This window comes from Rissa tridactyla, chromosome 4 (genome assembly GCF_028500815.1).
Source record: "Rissa tridactyla isolate bRisTri1 chromosome 4, bRisTri1.patW.cur.20221130, whole genome shotgun sequence".
In the NCBI taxonomy this organism is placed as follows: Eukaryota; Metazoa; Chordata; class Aves; order Charadriiformes; family Laridae; genus Rissa; species Rissa tridactyla.
Window position 1 is genome coordinate 38,547,712 of NC_071469.1, and position 24,388 is coordinate 38,572,099.

The 24,388-nt window shown below is 34.2% G+C and overlaps 1 protein-coding gene across 4 annotated transcripts in view; it reads left to right on the plus strand.

Moving 5' to 3' along the window:
* RYR3 (ryanodine receptor 3) overlaps nucleotides 1-24,388 on the plus strand; it is a 233,618-nt gene that overhangs the window by 87,832 nt on the left and 121,398 nt on the right. For all 4 annotated transcript variants that reach the window (XM_054198046.1, XM_054198047.1, XM_054198048.1 and 1 more), the window contains exons 14-29: nucleotides 687-822; nucleotides 2,442-2,537; nucleotides 3,228-3,346; nucleotides 5,789-5,922; nucleotides 6,559-6,800; nucleotides 9,653-9,845; nucleotides 13,687-13,903; nucleotides 14,114-14,218; nucleotides 15,765-15,868; nucleotides 16,321-16,404; nucleotides 18,139-18,298; nucleotides 18,702-18,849; nucleotides 19,791-19,996; nucleotides 20,730-20,904; nucleotides 22,011-22,219; nucleotides 23,466-23,650. In XM_054198046.1, coding sequence (XP_054054021.1) covers nucleotides 687-822; nucleotides 2,442-2,537; nucleotides 3,228-3,346; nucleotides 5,789-5,922; nucleotides 6,559-6,800; nucleotides 9,653-9,845; nucleotides 13,687-13,903; nucleotides 14,114-14,218; nucleotides 15,765-15,868; nucleotides 16,321-16,404; nucleotides 18,139-18,298; nucleotides 18,702-18,849; nucleotides 19,791-19,996; nucleotides 20,730-20,904; nucleotides 22,011-22,219; nucleotides 23,466-23,650 — 2,513 coding nt within the window. The remainder of the gene's footprint in view (nucleotides 1-686; nucleotides 823-2,441; nucleotides 2,538-3,227; nucleotides 3,347-5,788; nucleotides 5,923-6,558; nucleotides 6,801-9,652; nucleotides 9,846-13,686; nucleotides 13,904-14,113; nucleotides 14,219-15,764; nucleotides 15,869-16,320; nucleotides 16,405-18,138; nucleotides 18,299-18,701; nucleotides 18,850-19,790; nucleotides 19,997-20,729; nucleotides 20,905-22,010; nucleotides 22,220-23,465; nucleotides 23,651-24,388) is intronic.

Here is a 24,388-nt window from a genome sequence, read left to right on the forward strand (position 1 = left end):
AATGAATAATAAAACTGTCAATAATAGTAATTAATATGCGTTAATTCTAATGTCTTTCTGTCAGGAAAACAGAAAGGAACTGTTTAGAAACTGGGAGAATGCTAATTTTAGAGAAGGATATGTATGACATAATTGCTGAATTACTCCTCCCTGAAAGTGAAATTATTACACTTCTGTATAAATAGGAAATATATTTTAAAATGTTTTTAGACATGTTTGGATTGCTTGCAGGTTTTCAATACCATTTTAATCTCCAGTCAAACTGAAGTTAAAAATCTATTCTAGTATTTGAACTTGTTTGTTTTACAGATTTTTTTATTGGATAGTAAAATGTCCACCTTATTTAATCAACAAAAATTCCTTTTATATAAATTTAAAGCATTTGGGTTTTTTCCTATGTAAGGAAGATTTTATGTAAAAAAGAGTCTGCTCACAAAAATTATAAAAGCTTTTATTGTCAGTTTTGTTTATTCCTGACTTTTTATAATACTTAGCTGAACAAGGAATAGTATAGAATCATTCTTTAAAATGGAAAATCAAATTCAAATCTTGTAAGCACATTAGTTTGGGTTTTTTTAATCTAAGATGATGCAACTTTTAAATGTGTACAGGAAAAAAATCTTTTAAAAGGACAACAAATGCTTTTTCATGTACAGCTCACTTTCCTTTGTGTCATATGCATTTAGGGAATGCTGGCACTAGTTTTGAATTGCATTGATCGCTTAAATGACTACAACAGCGCAGCTCATTTTGCAGGAGTTGCAAGAGAAGAACATGGTACAGCATGGAAAGAAATTTTGAATCTCCTTTACAAATTGTTAGGTAAGTTCTTCAATAATCTACTAATGTAAAGAACAAGGTTACGTATTCTTTGTATTCTGCTTGCTGCTTCACCAGCAAAGAATACTTAGTGTGTTATTCATTTGGTCATGTAAATTACAGAATTTGTTCCACATACTGATATTTATTACAGAGAACATAATTGAGCAGAAAAGTAAATCTCAACTAGGCAAAAGATTGGTGCAGCATGCCAATTGCGTATCTTTTTTTTTTTTTTTAATTTAAATGTATCTGTTGTATGGAAATAGGTGTGAATTATTATTTTAAAAATTAGAAAAACTGGAAACCAGTCTTTATATATGAAGCTAAGAGAAGCCTTAAAGTAATAGAACTTGTAGTTCTACTGAATCCATGTTTGTCAGTTGAGGCTTAGATTTAGATGATAATAAAAATAATTACATAAAACAAAAATTAAAATATTTTTTCAATTCTAATGCCATGTTTTCTAGAGCGAACAGCTTCTGTGTTGTAGGGCCGAAATTATAGTGTAGGAGAATTATGTATATGTGTATTTTCTTTAAATCACTAATTTGATATTTGAGTCGCATGATTCCTTGTATGTGAGAATCTTGTCTTCTAATGGAGTTTAAATTCATTCTAATTTCCTTACAAAGAAAGTTAGTCCTGAGCCATAGTAAAATACACAATTCTAGAGCTAGGACTAGAATAAAACAAACCAGGGGGAGTGCTTCGAAGCACGAGGTTAGTCGCATGGCACAGGCATGCAGATGCTTCTGGTGAAATTTTCCCATTGCTTCAGAAAGCAATGAGATACCATTGCCTGCATTTTACTACAGTCTTACGAGTTTAAAAAGTAAGGTGAAAAAAACCTCTTTAGTGCTTTGTAGGCCTTTTCAGGTTTTGTCTTGATTTTCTTCTGCAGGTACATCTTGAACACACTTGTTCTGATGTAATAAATATTTAAGTTAATGCTTCATAATAGAAATCCTTGACAATTGTATACAAAAGATTTTTTTTTATGTTTGTCTATGATCAGTAACAACTTCTGGAAGAAAAAAAAATCAATATTGCTTGAAATACTGGAATGCTGATGAACTTTCAAAGTGCAGTCAAATAATATTGTGTTCTGCACTGCTGAAGACTAAAATCTATCCATTCTATAACATGTTTTAATCAGAAAGTAGAGCTAAAGGGTAGTACGCTCAGCCTTCACTTGAGCTTAAACTTCTGCATATGATCTTCCCACTCATTGCTAAGAAGATATAGAAAAAGAAGCATTTCAGCCTCTTCATGATGACAGTGCTTGACTTTTGCACCAAACAAGGGTGGTGGATAATTTCTGTTAAAAATTAATAATAAAATAAAACATAAATGTATTTTTTGATGAAATTCATGTTTATCCAGTAGACCCTTGTCAACTTCAAAAACTACATGCTCTTTAGAAGTTATGTCAGTTGCTGATAGTCTAATTAGTGAAACTCTTAATTCTTTATTACTGTAACATATGTGTATTTAGGGTTTGTCGGTGTATTATTTTGTGAAGTTGTTATAAGAATTGTGTTAAAATATATATGATTAACATTGGTGATTTAATAAGGAAATCTCTTGTTATAAAATTATGCCTTGTGGGTTTTTTCCAGCTGCTCTCATTCGTGGCAACAGAAACAATTGTACTCAGTTTTCCAGTAACCTCGATTGGCTAATAAGTAAACTGGACAGATTAGAATCTTCCTCAGGTGAGACTCACTTTTATCAGAGTAAATTAACTATCAATACACCATACACAGCTGTCTTACATTGTAAATGTCAGAGCAGTTTTCTGTGAAAATGACATGCCTTAGAAAACAAATACACTGCATTTTTTTTTTTTAATTGAGCAAAGTATTACATTCAAGCAGACGTTTTTGTGGCATTTTTTGGTTCCATACATTTGTGCAATACCACATCCAATCAGTGTTGAATGTGACTTTGGTGAATTAATGAACTAGTTCAGACAGTAGCAAGACTATTGTCCCCTTGCTATTGAATAATGCCAGAGTTGTTTGTGGGCACAAGTACAAGTAACGTATATATAGAGACAAGGTTTTTTTACACTATGAGCTGTTCAACAAAATACCAAAATACTGTACAGTGCTCCCTACTATAAAACCTTTATCTCTCTCATTGAAAAGAAGCTAAACTTGCATTTTTCTCAAGTGGTTTTAAAACTGTAGCAAAACCCCCAGAAATTAACAGCTTCATAATGAACTTTTGTCTAATGCAGTTCATATCATAGTCATATCAATACTCTTCAAAAAGTTTTCATTCTCTTTTTAGGCTGGAGAAAATACAGCATTTCTTAAGATGCTCTGTTATTTACTAAGCTTTTAGATTATGTTCAGTTGCACAAATGATTTAATGACATTGTTCCTGTGGCCTTCATACAGGTATTTTGGAAGTGTTGCACTGCATCTTGATTGAAAGCCCAGAAGCTTTAAATATAATAGCTGAGGAGCACATCAAATCCATTATTTCATTGTTGGATAAACACGGGCGCAATTACAAGGTATGTTTGGAAAAACTAAGGATGTATTGATAATCTCACAAAGGTTTGTGGAAAAAACCCAGATAAATGTCTATATGGAAATACGTGATTCTAGTACCTTTAAAGGAATAACCTCAAAATACATCTGTAAAATTGCTTTGTTGAGATTAAAAAAATGTATAATGTATAATTACTTTGCAGTTTCAAATACAGCAAATATTTATGACAAGCAAATAGTTACAAAATATTGATAACCAGTCAGAATTTTGGATTTGTTGAGAAAATGGAGCATTCTGGTGGTTGTAAGCACGCGGACAGAGTAGCTTGTTTTGTGATGCGGGGCTCTGCAGAAACAGTGAAGTACCATTGTTGTATCTGCAGAAAGGCAGAACTAAATCCTGTAAAGTCATTCCTAACTTAAGCAATAGTAATAGTAACAGTAACAGAAAAGAACAAAATAAAATGAGAAATTGGAAAAATAATCCAAATATCTGAAAACACAGGTGTTCAGAAGAAAGAAAAAACCCTGGGTTACACCAGAAGAAATAATGGTGGAAATTAATTTAGACATCAATGTGCAATTTATTATGACAGAAGAAAGTGAACACAGTTTCTGGCTGCGATCAGGATGACATCTCAACACAGAGGAGGATATAGTTTTATGTGTGATTTTCTGATGTGAGTTTCCTTCCTCAATTAAAATTTTATTTGAAAGACTGATAACCTAGAGGAAGAACAAAGTTGTAGTGAGCTGAAATTACTGATTTACAGGAGAAGGTAATACGGAGAACCTAACCAACTACAGATATGGAAAAGAAGTATTTTTGAGCATGGTTAGGGAGTATGAACTGATATAAGCAGGCATAAAAAACCCAGTTGAAATTACAGCGGTAAATTTAGCTTACTGTTTTTAGCTGTTATCAAGATTATTGTGCTGTGCCAGTCACCAGCAACGAGAACCTTTCAGCTGGGGCATTTTAACGTAGACCTCATAGTAGGAACTTAAAGCAGCAGAGGAAAATGTTGTGTACAGAAGAATTAGACTGGGTAACGAATTTGTGTATTTCCATTTGTAATGTCTTTGACACTAAACATCACTAAGTAATGAAGTAGTGTGAAATAATGAATTTATTTGTTACTCTGGAAAAAGTATCTCTTATTCTCCTGCTAGATTAGAAATTCTGTTGTGATTTAGGAAATAAGAAACAGTAATATTATTAACCAAGATAGTCTTGGAAATTATTGATTTGTAGGATTTTTTAAATGAAAAGCCTTGTGTCAGAAATATGGTCAGCGAGTGCATAGAGGTTATTTAAAGAGTTTATATATAAATTCTGTCTTACTGATAGTCATTAATCTTGTTAGACACTTTACAGCTGAGTACTGGTCAGAGCTTCTGTGCTTATTTAGGTTACTACCCCTGTCCTTCTGCTAGAGGTTTCTGCCCAATAACAGAGGTGGTAGAAAGGAAAATGCATGGGCTAGGACATGGCAAAGTTCAAAATATATTAGCTTAAACTGCTGTTGAGGGTGGTTTTGTGCTAATCCACTGGGCAGAGAACGGGAGTACTTTAAATAAGTGTTCTGTTATGCTGCTCCTTGTGTTGTACAACAGTTTCCAAAATGATAAGAGTGTGAAGATGGTTCTTTGTCTTGGAGGTGGTCTGTAAGAGTTTAGACCATTTGGGCTTTTTGCTGAATTATTGCTTGTCAGGGCTCAAGTGCCTCTTTAAGCTTCTTTTTTTGCAAAAGTGTTCAGCTTTGTCCCTCCGCATTAAATGCTATGTTACTGTGTTCTCTCTTGCAAACCCTTTTGGTCCAGTAACCTGTGGGGTAATTACGTCAATCTCTTTCAATTTCCAGACTGTGACCAAAAAAAAAAGATAGCTGAAATTTTAGAATCAGATCTTTCTGAAATTCTGTTTTGCTTTTTAGTGAATTCTGTAGAATGTTTTTCATTTTAATAATAAATGGATTACTTCTCATATTGAAAACATGCTTTCGGAACAGATTCATAAGCAGTCTGAAAATTTGCAGTTGACAATTGTCTACTAATTTTGCTCAGAAAGTTTTTTGTGCTGTAGTAAATTTCTCCAATAATTTCATTTTACATTTCAAATTTTTATATGAGACTTAATTTTAAAAATTGTAAACAGCTGACACACAGCTGTTCCAGCTTTGCTTTTCTAATCAAAATGAGACTAAGGAATCTCAATGGAAGGTTTTTGAGGCATTTTGCAAACCCTGCGTTCTGAATTTGTGTTCCATGAATGTTTGCTATCCTCTTTCAGTAGTACAGACTACACTCAATCCATATATGTGAAAATTATTTAGGAAAAAATAATGATAATGTATGTTATATTCCTTCTTTTAGGTCTATTCTGAATGTAAATTAAGCTAACAACTGAATAATAGTATATGCGGTTGCCTTTACTGAACTTTCTTCTGATTTTTTTTTTTAAGGTTCTCGATGTGCTTTGTTCTCTCTGTGTCTGTAATGGAGTTGCAGTTCGTGCCAATCAAAATTTGATTTGTGACAATCTACTGCCTAGAAGAGACTTACTCTTGCAAACACGTTTGATTAATGATGTGACAAGGTATAGTGTCATGTTTTATTGTTATATTAAAAAAAAATGGAACTTACAGGTCTTCAATAATTAGTTGAAGAAAATACTGTAACCTAAAGAGAAGTTCCACAACTTTCAATATTGAAACACACACATTAGGACATGTTTATGTATTAGCTTCTGAAAAAAACATTGTTACTAACAATGCAGCAATTGTAATGGGAACTGCTCAAATAGAAATTGCTAATCAATAGTAAATCTGTTTTGAAATGGAAAGATGAAAGTTGTTTCTCATCCAAAACAGAGCATGACTTTACCTAATAATTATTACAGAGTATGTAAACCTATACTGTAAAGTACTTGGGTATTTTAAGAGGGATTTGATTTCCTGGCAAACTCACTCCTTTTTTTTTGATTTTTAGAAAATGATCTTCTTATTGCTTTTTTGAGTATAAGTTTTTTCAAAGCATGGAACCTATACCTTAGAAGGTGATTCTACAGCAGCTTTATAAAGTCATAAAATGAATCACTGTTTGAATATTATAAGCAAAATGTGGATATCTACACTCTTATCATATTTGCAAAGTGAATGTGACTATTATGCAGCAATATATTTCATGCATTGCATTTATTTTTACACTAACTTGCTTACATTTTCTTTCTTAGCATAAGGCCAAACATATTTTTGGGTGTTGCTGAGGGCTCTGCACAGTACAAGAAGTGGTACTTTGAGTTAATAATTGACCAGGTTGATCCATTCTTGACGGCAGAACCTACCCATTTACGAGTTGGATGGGCCTCTACTTCAGGTTATGCCCCCTATCCTGGAGGTGGAGAAGGATGGGGAGGCAATGGTGTTGGTGATGACTTGTACTCTTATGGTTTTGATGGCCTTCATCTGTGGTCTGGTAGGTACATTTTTCACTTCCACTTATTCTTACACTTAGGAGTTACCTACCTTTACCTACAGTACCTGTGTGTATATAGCATGCTATTTTATAGTGAGCTAACATTCAGAACTCCAGGATGCCGTGAAATTATTTAGAACTTCCGATCAGACTTCTTGTGTGAGATTTTAGGCAATAATGAATTATACCAATTAGGCTTTTTAGCAGATAGCTTCTATTTTCATGATTTTTGATCAAAAATGGCATTTTCCAGATTTAGATCAGTACTGAATCAAGTCTACCTGTTCAAAATCAATGGATGTATTGATCTCAGACAAATTCATTGTATATGGATCTGCATTTGCATTATTCTTTCACTTTGTATCTACAGTTGAAGGAAAATGACATTATTATCCTCACACCTATTGATAGATTTAATAAATTGAATTTAAATTTTGATAAATAGTTTCATAAAAGACAATTTTGGCAATTTGAAATAAGAATTGCTACACTATTACCAACTTCAGTTGGATTTAGACCATGAATTTCTGTGGTTTATTGTCAAACTGAAATCCTGTAGTTGCTAAATTTGGGGGAAAAAAATAGACCTTATTTCAGTCCTTATGTTTACAGCCTTTATTTATGAAGTAGCACATTATGTTTCCTTCTAAATCTCTCTTGCATACACTAAATGAGGGTTATTTTTTTAGCTTGTTCAGTTTGTGATGTGTGCTTTTTTTACTTTACAATATTCAAGGCATGTAGGCAAAATCATTAACTTCCCCATATTTCTTGGTGCCTTGAAACGCCATATACAGCTAAGTACTCTTTAATTGCTCAGAAAAAAATAGCGTGGGGCCATGCAATTAAAAGGTGTGTTTTAAATACTGTGTACATAAATACGCTGAGTTTGATTTTTATAGCCTTAATTCTAACGTTCCCTAATTTGGTTGTGTTTGCCTTTTCAATTATATTAGCATTGTTTAGCGTAGGATTTTGTGTATAAAATATATGTGTGTGTGCGCGCACTTAATTCAATATTTTTTTTCAGGACTGTATTGGGCCTGGCTGAGATGGAGTTAATTTTCTCCATAGCAGCCCTCATAGTGCTGTGCTTTGTATTGGTAGCTAGAAAGGTGTGATAACACACCAGTGTTTTGGCTACTGCTGAGCAGTGCTTGCACAGCACCAAGGCTGTCTCTCCAATGTTCCCCCCTCACCAGTAGGCTGGGAGCTGGTCAAGATCATGGGAAGGGACATAGCCAGGATAGCTGACCAAACTGACCAAAGGGATATTCCATACCATATGACATCTGCTCAGCAATAAAAGCTAAGAGAAAGGAGGAGGAGTTGGGACATTATTACGATATTTGTCTTCCGGAGCAACTGCCATGTGTACTGAAGCTCAGCATCCTGGGAAGTGGATGGGCAATTGCCTGCTGATGAGAAGTAGAGAACAAATCTTTCGTGTTCCTTTGCTTCCACATGTGGCCTTTGCTTTTGCTTTATGAAACTGCCTTTATCTTGACCCACAAGGTTTTTTTGCGTCTTATTTCCTCCCCCACCCCTCCTTCTGCTGAGTGGGGGAGTGATAGAGCAGCTTGGTGAGCGTTCAGCCAAGGTCAACCATCACAAGCACTACTGAGCAATTCCCAAATGACAGAACTAATGATTTTGGGGAGTAGGCTGGGAGACATCTGTAACATACTCCATTAGAAATGGCTGAATAGATCATTAATACAAAATTAAACACTAATTGAACCTCAGAAATACAGTGCTGGAAAGCCTCTTAAGTCTCATGTCCTGCAGTAAGGGAAAATTCAAAGTACTTAAACTGTCCTGAACAGTTGACTTGACTTGTTCTTAAGAAGTTCCAAAAACAGTAATTTGGAATAGTGCTAAACTGCTTAATTAGACTTGCTTTACAGTTAAAATACGTTTCCAAGGGAATTGTTTTGAAAGGAATTTTCAAGAGATATTCCTTGGCTAAAAATATACTCAGATACTGAAGTGCAATTGAAAAACTACAGTGTGTGTAGTTAGATTACTTCAGATATATTATCTCTGGTGAATTGTTACTGTCCTGTGCCTGGTTGTAAGGTTCCACCTTCCCAGGTAGGGAAAATGAAGCTCCCTCTGTTGAGTGTATGACTGTAGTTGATAAAGAAAACGTGGTCCACTAAATTCTTGATCTATTTTTTGATAACTCAGTATACCATTCTGCCTCTTTATACTGTAAACTTATATATTAGTCATAATCATATCTCCAGTAGAATTTTAAAGTCATAGAATGGTTTGGGTTGGAAGGGACCTTTAAAGATCATATCGTTCAACCCCCCTGCCATGGGCAGGTACATATTTCACTAGACCAGGCTGCTCAAAGCCCTGTCCAACCTGACATTGAACACTTTCAATGACAGGGCATCCGCAATTTCTCTGCGGAACATGTTCCAGTGACTCACCACTGAATACTCATAGATATGTGAATCTGGTATTTCACAATAAAAAAAAAAAAAAAAAGGATATGTCCATGTTAGCTTTATAAAGAGGGCATCATTTACTGTGCCTTAGTACACTTGGATCAGGTTACAGCGTGAACAGGCATGATTTCAACTGAGCACGTTCTGTCTTGTGAACAATGTCAGAGGTCTCAAGTGATTTGCTCAGTTCCTGGACTTTTCTGCCACATATCAATTTGAAGAATGTTGACTCATGTCTGTCTCTAAAAGCAGAACTGTTCATAAAACAGATGAAGGCAGGATCATGTCTTTGTGACTACAGACAAAAAAGATATGGTTTTGAGGAAATAATGTCATTGTTAAACCTATATGAGTCTGCCTAAAACTTCTGATTACTTAATACCTTCATCCCAGGTCGAGTACCCAGAGCTGTAGCATCTGTCAATCAGCATTTATTAGCATCTGATGATGTGGTTAGCTGCTGCTTGGATTTAGGTGTACCCAGCATTTCATTCCGCATTAATGGACAGCCTGTACAAGGAATGTTTGAGAACTTCAGTACAGAAGGGTTTTTCTTTCCTGTTGTAAGCTTATCAGCAGGTGTAAAGTAAGTACAACTTTTAATGTTAACTGTTGTTTTCTTCACTGTCTTGTCACACAAAATACTGTCCAAATTCATGCGTGATTTGTTCCATTTTGTTGTTTCAGTTCTGCCCAACCGGCAGCTGGGAGGGAGGGAGGCATGAAAGTACTGATTTGTTTAGTGATGATTTCTCTTAAGGGCAAAATGTGAGCCTGTTTGCCATTTGACCAAGTCACAGTTTCTGAAAATTATTATTTTATGGATATTTGGTGACCTGGGGGAAATTAATTTTGTCTCATACCAATTATCAGTGAAAAAAAAAAGCACATTAGAAACACAGCACCGCATTTGGCACTAATTAATATTCTCACTGGCTTTCTCAGCAGGTAGTAAAAAACCTAAATCATCATGAAAACTGATACTATATTCACAGTAGGAAACACAAAGAATTGATGAGAAGTTTTGGAATCTCATTACTAATGTTGCCCATTTCTTACCTGTTTTGTAGCTAAAATACAGAGATTTGAATTTACTGTTTTCAAGCTTCTATTGTTACCTTACCTTTAATTAATTCAGAAAATCTTCTGCAAATGTCACTACTTAAGTGGCAAAAATACTTGTGTTAACGTTAGACACATTAATATTAATGTTAACATTAAAAATCTGACAAAACAACAAAAGACTAGCTCTAGCACTGTTGTAACTTGGCCAATTTCTATTCAGTTCATCTTAGAGCATCTTTATTGCTGGTATGGGCAGGCAACAATTTTAGGAAGGGAAGACATGAAGATAATTAAGGAGAATTCTTCAGTAAGAAAAGTTCCTGTCTTTTGTAGGCTGAGCATGATTTCTGCATAAAGTATGGATAAGTTATGAAAATTTTTCACTATGAAAAAAGGCTAACAGTCCAGATGTCAATATCTGTCAGAAACTGACAGACTTGGAAGAAATAATCAGGAGCAGAGTAAGAGATTGTGGTGAAGGTGAGAAAAAGATGCAGAGGGCTGGCTTTTATTTAAAGGATAGTTTTTCTTACACACGGTAGGTTTTGAGAAATGAAGGTTTGGTATGGCCAGAATAGACATTGTGTAGCTTTCATAAGTGAAAGAAAGCTCAGGTTATAAATGGTTCATACATTTAGCAATTAAGAAAGAAAAAAATATTTTTTTCCTCTGAGGTGAAGTAAATCAGATAACTAGTTGTCTGTGGGCTTTTCCTTCTATGATCAATACATAGGTACTTTGAGCATCTCATGCTCAAAAGAACCTCCCAGGTGAGAATACCAACATAAACCAAACATAATAAAGGAGGCCTGGGAAGGGCCTAAAAATAAATTTTCATTTATTCTCTGGGAGTGACCCTATAAGAGCTTTTGAAAATGCTCATTATTTTTTTCTGTAAGAAATCTGCCTGAACTTCTTTATTTTTTTCATTCTTATTTGATGTTGTTTGAGCATTTTGTGAGAGCATATTCCCTTGTAGTTAATAGTAGCTGATTGCAATAGCACGTTATATGTCATCTTCAGTGTCTGTTAATATCAGAAAAATGTTATTACATGGGAATCCTGAGTTCATGAGTGGAGGAGTGTGTTCTGCACTGTGCACAAACTCTTACGTTTCTACTTCTTTTGTGGCTTATCTGCTTTTCCTCTGCTTATGACTTTCTCAGTCTCTGATTCTGGGTCCGCTTTATCATTCCGTCGTCAGTTTTTCCTCTCTAAACCCTTGTCAGCACCTGTATTGTATGTATAATCAAGGAATTTAAACAGCAACTCTGTATTGAGCATTAATTTTCTTTTCTTCTATTTTTCTTTTCTTCTATTCAGATTTATTCATCCTGTTCTTAAAATGTGTGTAAATGCAGAGATGAAGAAATGAAATATGAGATTAACTCTAAATGAGCCATCCAACTTACTTTTAGGGAAGTTAGGGGTCTGGATGTGTTGACATGAAAAGTCAACATCTTAAAAGTAAAAGCCTGGTGCTTTTAGTAATTAAACATGAGGTACATTAAATACTGTTATCACAGAGATCTTGTTTTTCTCAGACAGCCATTATAATAAGCAAAAGACTATTTGGCATAGTCTTGTCATTCAGGCTATGAAAACTTAAGTATAGCTGCTAGCAAATTGCTAGAATGGTAGGTGCAGTTGCCTGTGTACAGCCCAACTCCAAAAGGAGAAGTAATTAACCTAAATCTGTTTAACTATTTCCAGCTGTCTTTTAGGAGTTATATTGCTTTATACTTGATTTTCAGGAGGGTTCTTTTTAAGGTTAAGCTCAGACAAATTAAAACAAGTTCTTCAAATCAAAAAATCTGAACATTTCTTTTAAAATGAGGCAAAAAGCCACAGCTTCATGGCGTGTTCAGGTTTTTAAAAGAGAGTGTGCAGCTTTAGGAGCATATAGCCTGTGTGGAGGTTTAGATACTGCAGTGAAGGGCAGGGAGGAGACAGGCCTTGAAAGGAATCAGAACATCATAAAGATCAGGTGAGATTGAATGGTTTGCAAGAACTCAGAAAAACTGACCAAATTGGCAGGAAGCAAGGACCTATTTACTGGGGTGTGGTAGGCAAAGGAAGAATTGCATGAGTTTTTCATTTTGATTCTTTCTTTGACTTTTGTCTATTTAGGAAGTTAGACTTCTAGGTCTTAAAATAAAATTGACCTCCTTTTTATTTTTAAAGTATTTTGATCTGTGTGGGGGCTTGCCATAAAGAGAGGTCTGAGCTCAAAAGTTGTCATCTCAAATATTTAGCTGCCTTGGGATCATTCAAATATTTTAAATAGTATATTTTTAAAATGAAATTAGAAAGTTCAAGCTTAATAAAAGTAATCAATAATTATATATTTTTGAGGACATTGAACTGTTTCAGATATTTGTGACTTGTGCTTATGTATATCCTGTTCGAGAAAACTTGTGTGTCTTAATTTTTCTCCTCTTTTAATATTATTAATGTATCTTACTTTCAATGAAATATATTGATCTGATAGTTCAGTGTTTCTAGACATGTAAGTAAAAAGTGGTATGGGCTCTTTCTGGTGACCCCATCAGAACAAATGTATGGGCTGTTTCTTGGAAATAACAATTGTTTTCAATTTTCTGTGGTTGTTTACCTCTAGACGTTTACTTACATGAGGACTAAAGTATGAAGTCAGATATTTTTTGTCTTTGTTGTTTTTCCTGGTATACTCTTAAATTTGTATTAAAAATGTGTATCTGAGGAGAAACAGAAAACTTTAGGGGCTTAAGAGGAATTGTAGTTATGGTTCTGAAACTCATTCCCAGTTCTAGTATTTGGTATAATTTTGTTTGCTTGATTTAGGCATTATGATTATAGTGGGGTTTTTTATACCATATCCTCTGGTTCTTTTTTTCTGCTGTGCCAACTGCCTGCATGAGTGCACTGAGAATTTACTTTAAAACTTTTAAGTAGTATATAAATAGTCCTTTTGTTGTTGTGTTGGGTTTTGTTGTTGCTTTTTTTTTTTTCTAGAGTAACAGTCCATTTTAAATTAGATTTGTGTTTCCAAATCATTTAAATGCATTAAAAATTTCACAATTTACAACCATTTGATTTTAAGTAAGAAACTTTTTTTGGAAAATACACTACTGCATTGAATAATTAGTTTTGCTTTGGCCAAAACAAATTTTCAAAAAAATAGTGGGTAGGTTATGGTGTTATTGATAGTATCTGCTAGTATGAATGCTTGATAACTCTTTGGTGTTTGTCAAATCATGAAATACACCTGCATTTTTGTAAATGCTGTTCAAATAAATGTTTAAGTTTTGAAATTATATATATATAATGTTAGTATATGCTGACTATTTAAGAGTATAATTTCTTCACTGAAAATTGCACAGAGTTCGTTTCTTATTGGGGGGACGTCATGGAGAATTTAAATTTCTGCCTCCTGGTGGCTATGCTCCCTGTTATGAAGCATTGCTTCCAAAAGAGAAGATGAAACTGGAACCAGTGAAGGAATATAAGAGAGATTCTGATGGAGTGAGGGATTTACTGGGTACAACACAATTCCTCTCGCAAGCTTCCTTTATCCCTTGTCCAATCGACACCAGTCAGGTATGTTAAGTATACAATAATAGGATTGTAAAATATGTCTTAAAAATATTTAAATTCACAATATAAAAACTAAGCTAGCTTGCCCCCTTTCTTAGTAGTTCATCATTTGTGTGTTGGGGTGTATGTAAGTGAACCAGATGATCTCAGATCTACAAAGTGTGGTAACTGGAACCTTTTCTTATTTGTGTAATTGTTATTTTCTTTTCTTAGGTTGCTCTTCCTTTTCATCTTGAAAAGATCAGGGACAAACTAGCTGAAAATATCCATGAACTGTGGGGAATGAATAAAATAGAATTAGGCTGGACATACGGCAAGGTATGTTTTGAATGACCTGTCTGGGTACAGTCACCTGTATTTGGTTAAATCTCCTACCAGAAAACTTGGACTTGGAAGCTGAACGGAGTATTTAATGGTGCTCTATACTTTACTAACAACAGATGAAAGTGTGAGCTGCCAGGAGACAGTGATTTTAAGTAGTCATTAGAAAGCAAATTTGGAGTATAAATAAGGTACATGTTTTAGCACTATAAATAATAATTTGAACAAAATATTTTAACTGAGAAATTCACTAGCTTATACCAAGATGGAATTCTACTGAAAATCATACCAATAGTGAGTGACCTCTCAGCTAAATCTTTGTTTACTCTAGTGTTGGGGATCAAAGAGATCTGTTGATCTCTTTGTTGATCTCTTCTGTTGATAATGGAGACAGGGTTTTGGTGACTTTTGTAAACATTCAAATTCCTCAAAGCTCAGATTTTTTGTTTAATTAGTTACAGTTAAAACGTATCATTATAATGATACCTTATAATGTGATACAGCCTGACAGGTTAAAGAGAGTAAGCCATCTGGTCAACGTTATTTAAATGCATATGACAAAGCATTCTCTACCCAATGGATGTGGGTAATTCTCTACCCAATGGATGTGGGGTAAAACTTACAAGGGTAGGCCAAGAATATTATATTTAGAATTTAACATTAAATTCAACGTCTATATTAAAATTGTACCTTCCCCTAGTAATATAAAATTTTAAAGGCTGTATTCTGCCTTGAATTTAGATTATTTCATCGTGCTTCTTTTCAAATTCAGATTTACTAGGGTAGTCCTCCATGTGCCCATCACAACTGTATCCTGCCTCAGAATAATCTTTTTTCTTCTCTTATCTTCTGATGGTTTTACTTATAGACTTGATTTACCTTTTTCTTCAATAATTCTATCATACTATCTGCTAAAATGTCATCGCTATTGAAATTCTGAGCTTTATTAGCCTTCTTACTGTTTCTGAGCTTTGGCAATTGAAAAATGTTTTTGAATGTGAAACGTCATGACTCCTAGTTGCTATCAGGATAGAAGCACTTGGCACTGAGTGAAAGATCTTGTTTAATTAAGAGTCAGATAAGTATTCAAAGACTTATATCGATATCAGAAAAAGAATGCTCTGCTTTATTATTCCAGTAGAACTTGAAAAACATTACCAAGTGATTCTTTAAGGTTCTTGAATCAGAGTGTGTGCAATAGATCAGATTGTGCTCTATTGAGCATATATTGCTCAGGCGTTCAGCAGAAATGTTCATTGAGTTTGCAAGCTTGCTTTCTTGTGTTTCGTGTATTTATGCAGAACACATGAAATAGCTATATTTTTTCTGATTTTGTTGGCTATGGAGGAGAACTTACAGTGTGCATTATAAAGGAATCATGGGAAAGTTCATTTATACAATGTTGAGTAACTGTCACTGAGCAAAGATAAATGGTATTGCTTACGATGTCTTCATTATTGCAAAGAATTAATTGATTTTTTTACTCTGATTCTGGCTTGGGTCTGGTATCAGGAAAGTACTCTTTTCTGTTGCTTTGTTACAGATACGGGATGATAATAAAAGGCATCATCCTTGTCTTGTGGAATTCTCAAAATTACCTGAAACAGAGAAGAATTATAATCTACAAATGTCAACTGAAACCCTCAAGTGAGCTTTAAATTTAAAAGAAAATAAAGTTGTTTTTTTAATTTTTATTCAAAGACTTCATACTGTTGTAAGATATAAAAACATTAGAATATCTCATTCAAAGTGTGTTCTGCTAACTTCACTAGAAGTTCCAGGAACACATTCAGAGTGATTTAGAAAAATCTTATCTCTACAGAGATAGAAAGAAAACACCACCACCAAATCCTGTTGGTTTTAATAAAGTGGCATAACTTTCAACCCACAGATTTGTACATTTTTAGACTTTGAAGGTTTTATGTGTTATTTTTGATAAGTTAGAATATTTGGGTTTTGAAATTCCATTATTTTGAATGACTTCCCTGGTTTTTAAATATCATTAGTTCTGCGTATTTATACTAAAACAAAAAGAAATGTATAAAATGGGTGAGCACTGTAATGTTGTGTTTCACTACTGCTATTTTTTATGTTGGCAGAACCCTTTTGGCCCTTGGATGTCACATTGTTCATGCTCATCCAGCAGCTGAGGAAGATCTTAAAAAAGTCAAACTTCCTAAAAAGTATGTACCCTATGATAAATATGTTATTTGTAACTACAGGGTATTAACTAAACAAAAATATTGTAAGATCATTTAAAAAATACTTGATGTGAACCCCATACTGGATATGGACTTAGAGACCACATGGTTGGTCCATTAGCTTGGCTGTGATGGTGGTTGACTGTGAATACTGCTGCATTACATCACCTTGTAGTGTGATTCACAGAGACACAAGTAGTGACATACTTAAACCACATTCAGTTACATGTGTGTTACATGATCTTAGAATAGATACTTCAAGGTTAAAAGCAACATTTCAGTGCTTTTCTATCACATAGCAAAGAACAATACATGTATATGATGGTAAATTGATCTACTTGGAAGAGGGTATACCATGTTCCCATAACTCCTGTTTTGATTTGCACTTCTCCTTCCCTCCCCTTCAAGAAAAGGTTTGTTCAAGATACATAATTTCTGGAGACATTATTACTGCATCTCTTTAAAGAAGAGAAAAAAAATAGAAAATTACTGTTCTTATAATGTTGTACGTTTCTAAGAAATGTGCATATGTAGATTATTGCATAAAATACAGCTGGGTTTTTCCTTTAATTTTTGTTTAGTAGCTAAATTATGGCAGTCCGATCTTTTTTTTATTTAGACATCTTTAAGTCATCAGTGGTGAAGATTAATCAAGAATTACATCTCTAATTTAGCCTTGTCTGTGGGGATTCTGTAATCCTCCTGGGACAGATTAAAGCCCTGTCCTGCAACAAAACTTGGAGATGGGGATTTGGATACCTGCCATTGCACATCAGTTTATCAACTTGCAAGATGTCTTTTTTCCTGAAACAGCTTTATCCATGAGAAACAAAATTAGGTTTTTAAAGAGACCAGAAAAATAAATAGTTTTATGATATGGCGATGGTAATCTTGATCCAGTTGATGGCATTAATTTAAAAAAGGGAAAAAGGACCTTTCCAAGGTTCATACTGCAGGCAGTCAATCATAATGCTGTTTTGGTGCTATTGTCTTCAGTAACAGAACAAATAAACCTTGGTTTCTGACTCTTGTTAAAATATCTACTGCCTACATGAATCATCCTAGCAAATGGAAATGATCTGATTTGAGCAAGAGAGAGTCTGCATATGTCTAAAACCGCAGAGTAGTCTTTATACTATGTGAAGGGTTGGAGAGGGTAATATCTACTACTAAAAAACTAATAAAATTACTATTTGATGAAATACTGGGAGAAACAATAGTTAAAATATGTTTTCTTCTTGTTGGAAAAATGATAACACAATCAGTATTATGGTATATAAAAAATACCATACTTAATAATGCATAAAAATAATTTCATAAATAACCATCATGCAGATGATGCATGATGCAGATTGCAGATGATGCAGAAATTACTTGAAAGGTTTAAATGACGAATATAAAAACTATTTAAAGAGTACTTATTTAAGAAAAAATTTGTTTTTTTCATATTAACTATTTAGGGATGCACATATGGATCTAGGTCACATTTAATTAGATAGGGTGCAAGTAGGTGGAAAATGAGACTCTCTGCTAGAACACAATTTATATCCTAGTCCATGACCAAATGCAATGCAGGATTTTTGCAAAGAAATGGGAGAGTAGGAGATTGAAAAATGGAGAGAAAAAGTGAACCCCACCCTATGAATGCCACATAGAAAACTTTAAATACCATCAGTAGGGTATCTTGACTTTCTGTTTTCGTTTGTTGACTTACAGTTACATGATGTCAAATGGATATAAACCTGCCCCTCTTGATCTTTCTGAAGTGAAATTGTTACCTTCCCAAGAATTTCTAGTTGACAGACTAGCAGAAAATGCACATAATGTCTGGGCAAAAGATAGAATAAAGCAAGGATGGACCTATGGCATTCAGCAGGTAAGGACTTCTTTACACGCATTTAAAGTGAAAAACGTGAGATTTTGTTTCCTAGAACATCAGTTTGGAGCGTTAAATAGGAGGATAGGTACTGAATGTCGTGTAATGTCTGGAAAAGTTAGAGGGCGTGGGGAGCAGGAAAAGAAGCCTGAGTAGATTGTCAGACCTTGCGTGCCTGCAGCTGCAGGCTGTATGAGAAGGTATCTCCATACTTCTCTTCCATTCTTGTCTTTAGGTTTTTAATATTATTAACAATTGGGCTTGCATTCATAGAACTGTTCTCATCAATATTATTTCTTTCCTGTAATCTTAACATTATTTCAGAATACATTCTGGCTCATTATATGAAATATTTGTGATGTTTAAACACAGTTTTCTTGTTATTTTTTATAACCCTTTTTAGGATCTTAAGAACAAACGTAATCCTCGGCTAGTGCCATATGCATTATTAGATGAACGTACTAAAAAATCAAACAGAGATAGCCTCCGTGAAGCTGTTAGAACATTTGCGGGCTATGGTTATAGTATTGAGCCACCTGACCAAGAGATAGGTATGTACTTTCCGTAAGAATTGTGGCCTTTTTTTCCCTTAGTGCTCAGAAAAAAACCCATAAAACACTGAAATAGATAGGGAAAACAAGATATGAATTAATAGTAGCATACCTTTGCAGTGGACTTTAATGAAAGGTGCAAATATACTTTGTAAATGACTTGATATTAATGATGTTTTTTTAAAAGATTGCTTGTCGTTAATGGTATGATAATTCTAACTTCCATGATTTTTAGAATGGAGAAAATCTGGAGTGTGAGTGGATGTACTGGTTTTTGTTTGGAAATAATGAAAGAAACAAATAATACGGGATTAATTGAAAAGAATTTTTTTACATGGTATGCAGATCAGGTTTGACTACTTCAAGTCAAACTCACTTCTTAAGAAGTAGTCAAAGAAGTGCACCAAGTTCAATAATTTTTTTTTATTGAAATCGGGAGCAGAAATTTGATCTGAAATTTTTCTCCATATTTGCTATACCACTGTAATTTTTTGACAAAAATCCAAACCCAAACAAAACTTATTAGATAATTTCTTTAAAACGTTCTAAATGTATTGACTTTTGTAAAAAGTATTTTGCTGTATTGTAATACTGCATTATTGCATCAGATTGTATTGCATGTAGTAATCTCACACTTCTGAGGTTTCCTTTAGTCAGTTTTGTGTTTAGGGCTCTGCATTGAGTAATGCTTTGAAATATTCTGATTCTAAACAGCAGATAATCACTCATCCTGTATAGAGTTAGAATGCGCTAGCTTCTGTCTGCTGATTACTGTTCCTCCTTTTTTAACATTTACTATGAAGGTTCTTAAAACATGCAATGGTAGATAATAGCTGTTTTCAGAGATAGAAAATACAGAGATGAAAATCTAAACAGTGGCATTTATAGTTTCATCTAATTATGAAAGGTGGGTTTTATTTTTTCTCTGTTTATTTTTGCAGCTGACCAAACAGTGGAAAAAGTCAGCATCGACAAGATAAGATTTTTCAGAGTAGAACAGTCTTACGCAGTGAAGTCTGGAAAGTGGTACTTTGAATTTGAAGCTGTGACAGGTGGAGATATGCGTGTTGGCTGGGCCAGGCCAGGCTGTCGACCTGACATAGAGTTGGGAGCTGATGACCAAGCATTTGTATTTGAAGGAAGCAAAGTCAGTACATCTTTATCTTTTTTGACCTATGAATAGACTAGGCAGAGAACTGCAGTGTAGGTTGCATCTGTGTACTCCAGGTCAACTACTGGAATATTTTCGATACATATAGAGATGTCTCTGAGCTCTGTTTCATGCTTGATAGTATCTGCATTTTGGTTCTGATCGTTGAAATTATGCTAACAAAGGTGTGTTGATTTACATCTATCTTCCTAGAATATACCCAACTGAGTAAAGAAGTGTGTTGTAAGCATAAACAAAGTACAGCATTCACTTCCTTTTTTTTTTCCTAAGTGGTGTTTTACAACTAAAACAAAGTTTCTTCAATGACCGGAAGAGACAACCACAGTTCTGTTTTCCCAGAAGAGAGAAGCACAGTTCTGATTTCTGTTTTATGTGTTCTCTGCTTTCTGCACATTCTTTCTTCCCAAACTTGACTCCTAAAAGGACCAGGATGATAATGAAACTGCATGTGAGAGTGGAATCCAGTGAACAGTGGTTATCATCCAGATTCTAAATTGCTGATTGTATTTTACTGAAGTTAGGGTGCCTTTGTTTCTCCAGGTGAAATAACTAAGATAATCATCAAATTCATTATCTGAAAGCCATGATCAATACCATTTGTAAATTACTTTGAGATCCTGGAAAGTGAAATATTTGTTTGTTTGACTTCATTTTGTGTTTTTTTTAATTTTAGCATGGTGTTTATTGTGGTTATTTTTATTTTTTTTAGGGCCAGCGTTGGCATCAAGGCAGCGGATTCTTTGGACGAAGCTGGCAGCCAGGAGATGTTGTTGGCTGTATGATAAACTTGGATGATAAATCAATTATCTTTACTCTGAATGGAGAGTTGCTTATAACCAGTAAAGGTTCAGAACTTGCATTTGCTGACTTTGGAATAGAAAGTGGTAATTTTCTTTTTATAGTTACATGGTTATGAGAAGACAAAACAAAACAAAAACTAGAAAAACTAGTCTGTCATAACAGCTTGGTGAGCTGAGTATTTCACTTATGTGAGCCTTCATGTAGTAGTAGCTTCATGCTCGTTAGTAATTGCAAGAAGATTTTGCAATTGCTCACTGTCTCTCTTAGGTCTGACCATTGATACAGTTTTCTAATGGTAGAGAATGAGAGACTGCCTTAAGAGAGCTTTTTCGAAGGTGTAAAGTTAAAGTGTAGGAGAGAAAATGTCACCTTTAGAAGTTGAACTTTTGGCTTTTCCCTAAAGTTGCTCCCAGTTCTCTTTCTTGAGAGATGGAGAAATAATTCAACAGCCTTTTATCCCTGTCTGTTGACTGCTGCAGGTATATGGAGACCAAAAACGTTTGGTTACAAAAAATGACAGCATTAAAGAAGTGTGTATTTTTCCATCATGAATGATGGAGGGATGAAAGTTGGCAACAAATTTATAGCTACTGATGACAAACTAAATTTTAAACAGATGAACTGAGATACCTGAACGTCATCTTAAAGTCCTGTTGACCCTCAGAGAGCATACTTAGCATTTATTAATAACTTTGATCTAGCCAAGATTGTCTTCCAGTGTCCAATTCATTGTATAAAGGCATGTTTATTAGTCTAAAAATGATGAAGATAACTGATTCTTCTAATAAATGAATAACTGACTTGATCAAATGTTGGGTTTTCAAATCTGATTGTTGACAAACCTACCTCTTTACTTCACATTTTTGGGGTGTTTTTTTGTTTGTTTGTTTTTTTCATAAATCACTGCTACTTACTAATAACAATTGTGAAACTGGTTTAATGTTTAAATAAATGGGATAGTGTGTGTAATGTCCATTTATTGCCTAAATCCTCAGGGGTGTTGGTAGCGATTATATTGAACGTAGAAATTAGTATTTAAGGCGACTTTAAATCCTTGCTACTCTCATCACTTCATGTGCATTACGTGTAGGAGCAGAAGTTTAGTTCACATTTGATGGATCTAAAATAGAATCCTTGTGTTCTCAAATAAATTACTGTTGGGTTTGTTGTTGTTGTATCGTTTCCTTAGGTTTTGTTCCAATTTGTGCACTGGGTCTATCTCAGATTGGTCGTATGAACCTTGGAATGGATGCCAGTACATTCAAATATTATACAATGTGCGGCCTTCAAGAAGGTTTTGAACCTTTCGCTGTCAACATGAACCGAGATGTTGCTATGTGGTTTAGTAAACGCTTACCGACATTTGTCAATGTGCCAAAAAATCATCCTCACATTGAGGTAACATTACATGTTAGGGAGACACCTGTTTATCAACTGTTTGTTTAGCAAGCTGAGACATTAAACCCTTACTAATACTTACTGTCATCAGATAGTTTGTCATATAAATGTATTAAGTCACTCTTAAATAATTCCAGATGATCTTGTCTCTCCCCAACTTCATTTATAGTAGTATTACCACTCGTATGGGTATACCTAGCTGTTCTATTATATAACAACATAATTTATGTTGTTGTGGTTAGCTACTTGAAACATGTCAGTTGTGATTTCCTAGAACCATTTCTTATATTCTACCTTACGTTCACTTTAATTTTTTTAAACCTTCTGTACTATGCATTTTTCTTAAATATCTAAAATTTGTATAGTTGAATGCAGCATCACTGAAATGGAGACTGATTTAGTCCACTTCGCTAATCTGAGGGACATTTAAGTGTTACCTGTGGTATTGCTGAGTGGTGTCTGTTTCATTCATTCCTATAATGTACCTGTGATAGGAATTCCACAGCTCCCTAACTAATCTACTCTAGAGCGGAGTAATATATATCCTATGTTTTGTATAAAATATTCCATATTAATATTTTCCACAAAGGGATGTTTGAATTCCTGATCAGTTTTTTTACTATAATCCCTAGGCCATTTACTTTAATTTAGGTGTTAAGCCAATTATTCCCTAATACTCATCTTTGAACGTTTCCTTCTTGAACAAAATACGCTTCACTGAATTCCAAGTAAATTATCTCAGCATTTTTTTCAGTTTATCAGGATCATTTGAACTGTGTTCCTATCTTTAAAAGTTTTTGAAATGTTCCTATCACTGTGTTTAAAAGCATACTCACTATGTCAGCACAAGGGAAAATAATATCAGACACAGACTTCATAATGATCATCTGAAGGATTCTAATTGATATTTCTTCTCGTAGAAAACTACTGATTCTTGTGAAGTAATTTTTCAATGTCTTGTGGACTCTAAGTGAATTAACTTAATAAAATCTATACTTTCTTTTTTTTTTGAAAGTGTTGTATGGAACAAATATTTACTATAGTCAGGATATACTGAATCTATTGCTTCCCTCGCTCTTCAGGCTAGATTCCCTGGCAGAGAAGAAGGTTGCGTAGTTCTGAAATTAATTAATTTCAAAAAATTTAACTTGACTCTTTGTTATCTCATCCTCTAATTGCTTAGTTGAAAGTTTTCAGTGTTTTTCTTGGAATAGTATAATCTTAAAATTATTTCTATTATTTTTAGATATGGAGAATTGATGGCACCATTGAGAGTCCACCTCGGCTAAAAGTTACTCACAAAACATTTGGCACGCAGAACAGCAATTCAGACATGATATATTGTCGTTTGAGTATGCCCATTGAGTTCCGCTCATCATTCAACTTTGGCATGGGTGTGGAAAATGCCTCATCTGATGTTTTCCAAAAACGGTTAGGTTTGGGTTTAATTATCCTATTTCATGCTCTCAATGTAAATGTAACACGTTCCATTATTCTTTATTATTGTACACTCAAGATTTCATACTTGTTTTTGCACTAAGCACACACTGTAATAGGATGTATGTTACTGAGATTTTTTGTTCTTGATGGTTTTAATAAATTTATACATAAATATATATTATATATATATACACATAAATATATTTATACATATAAATAAATTTATAACAGAATTTTGCTGCAGAATGCCATATCCAGACAAGAGACGACCATTTCTGAAGAAGGGCCTGATAGTTATTCATTGCTAAGCAACTGCCATCTTTTCAAAATCATTGGGATTTGCAAAGCTCTTCAGCCAGGCTGGAAAAACAGATCAGAATCTTTTGCCCACTGGATTAATGCTCATCTGCATTATTGTTCAATAGTCCATTGTCATTGGATAAGTGACTAAAAAGATTGTGGGACAAATTTTTAAAGATACCAGGTACTACTGAGTTCAGCACCTTCCAGCATTGCCTTAATCTTTAGTTAATTGCTGTAAATCTGTCTCTTCCCCCTGCCTCAGTCTTAACTGCAATCAATTATTTTGGGTGTATATCTGTATCCTGTACAGTCTTTGCATACTTAATTTACTCATGCATACTCAGTACCCAGCAAACATGAGTTACCTTGTAAGTACACTTAGTTTAATAATCAGAACTTTTTTTACTACTTCTCTCTTTTTTCAAC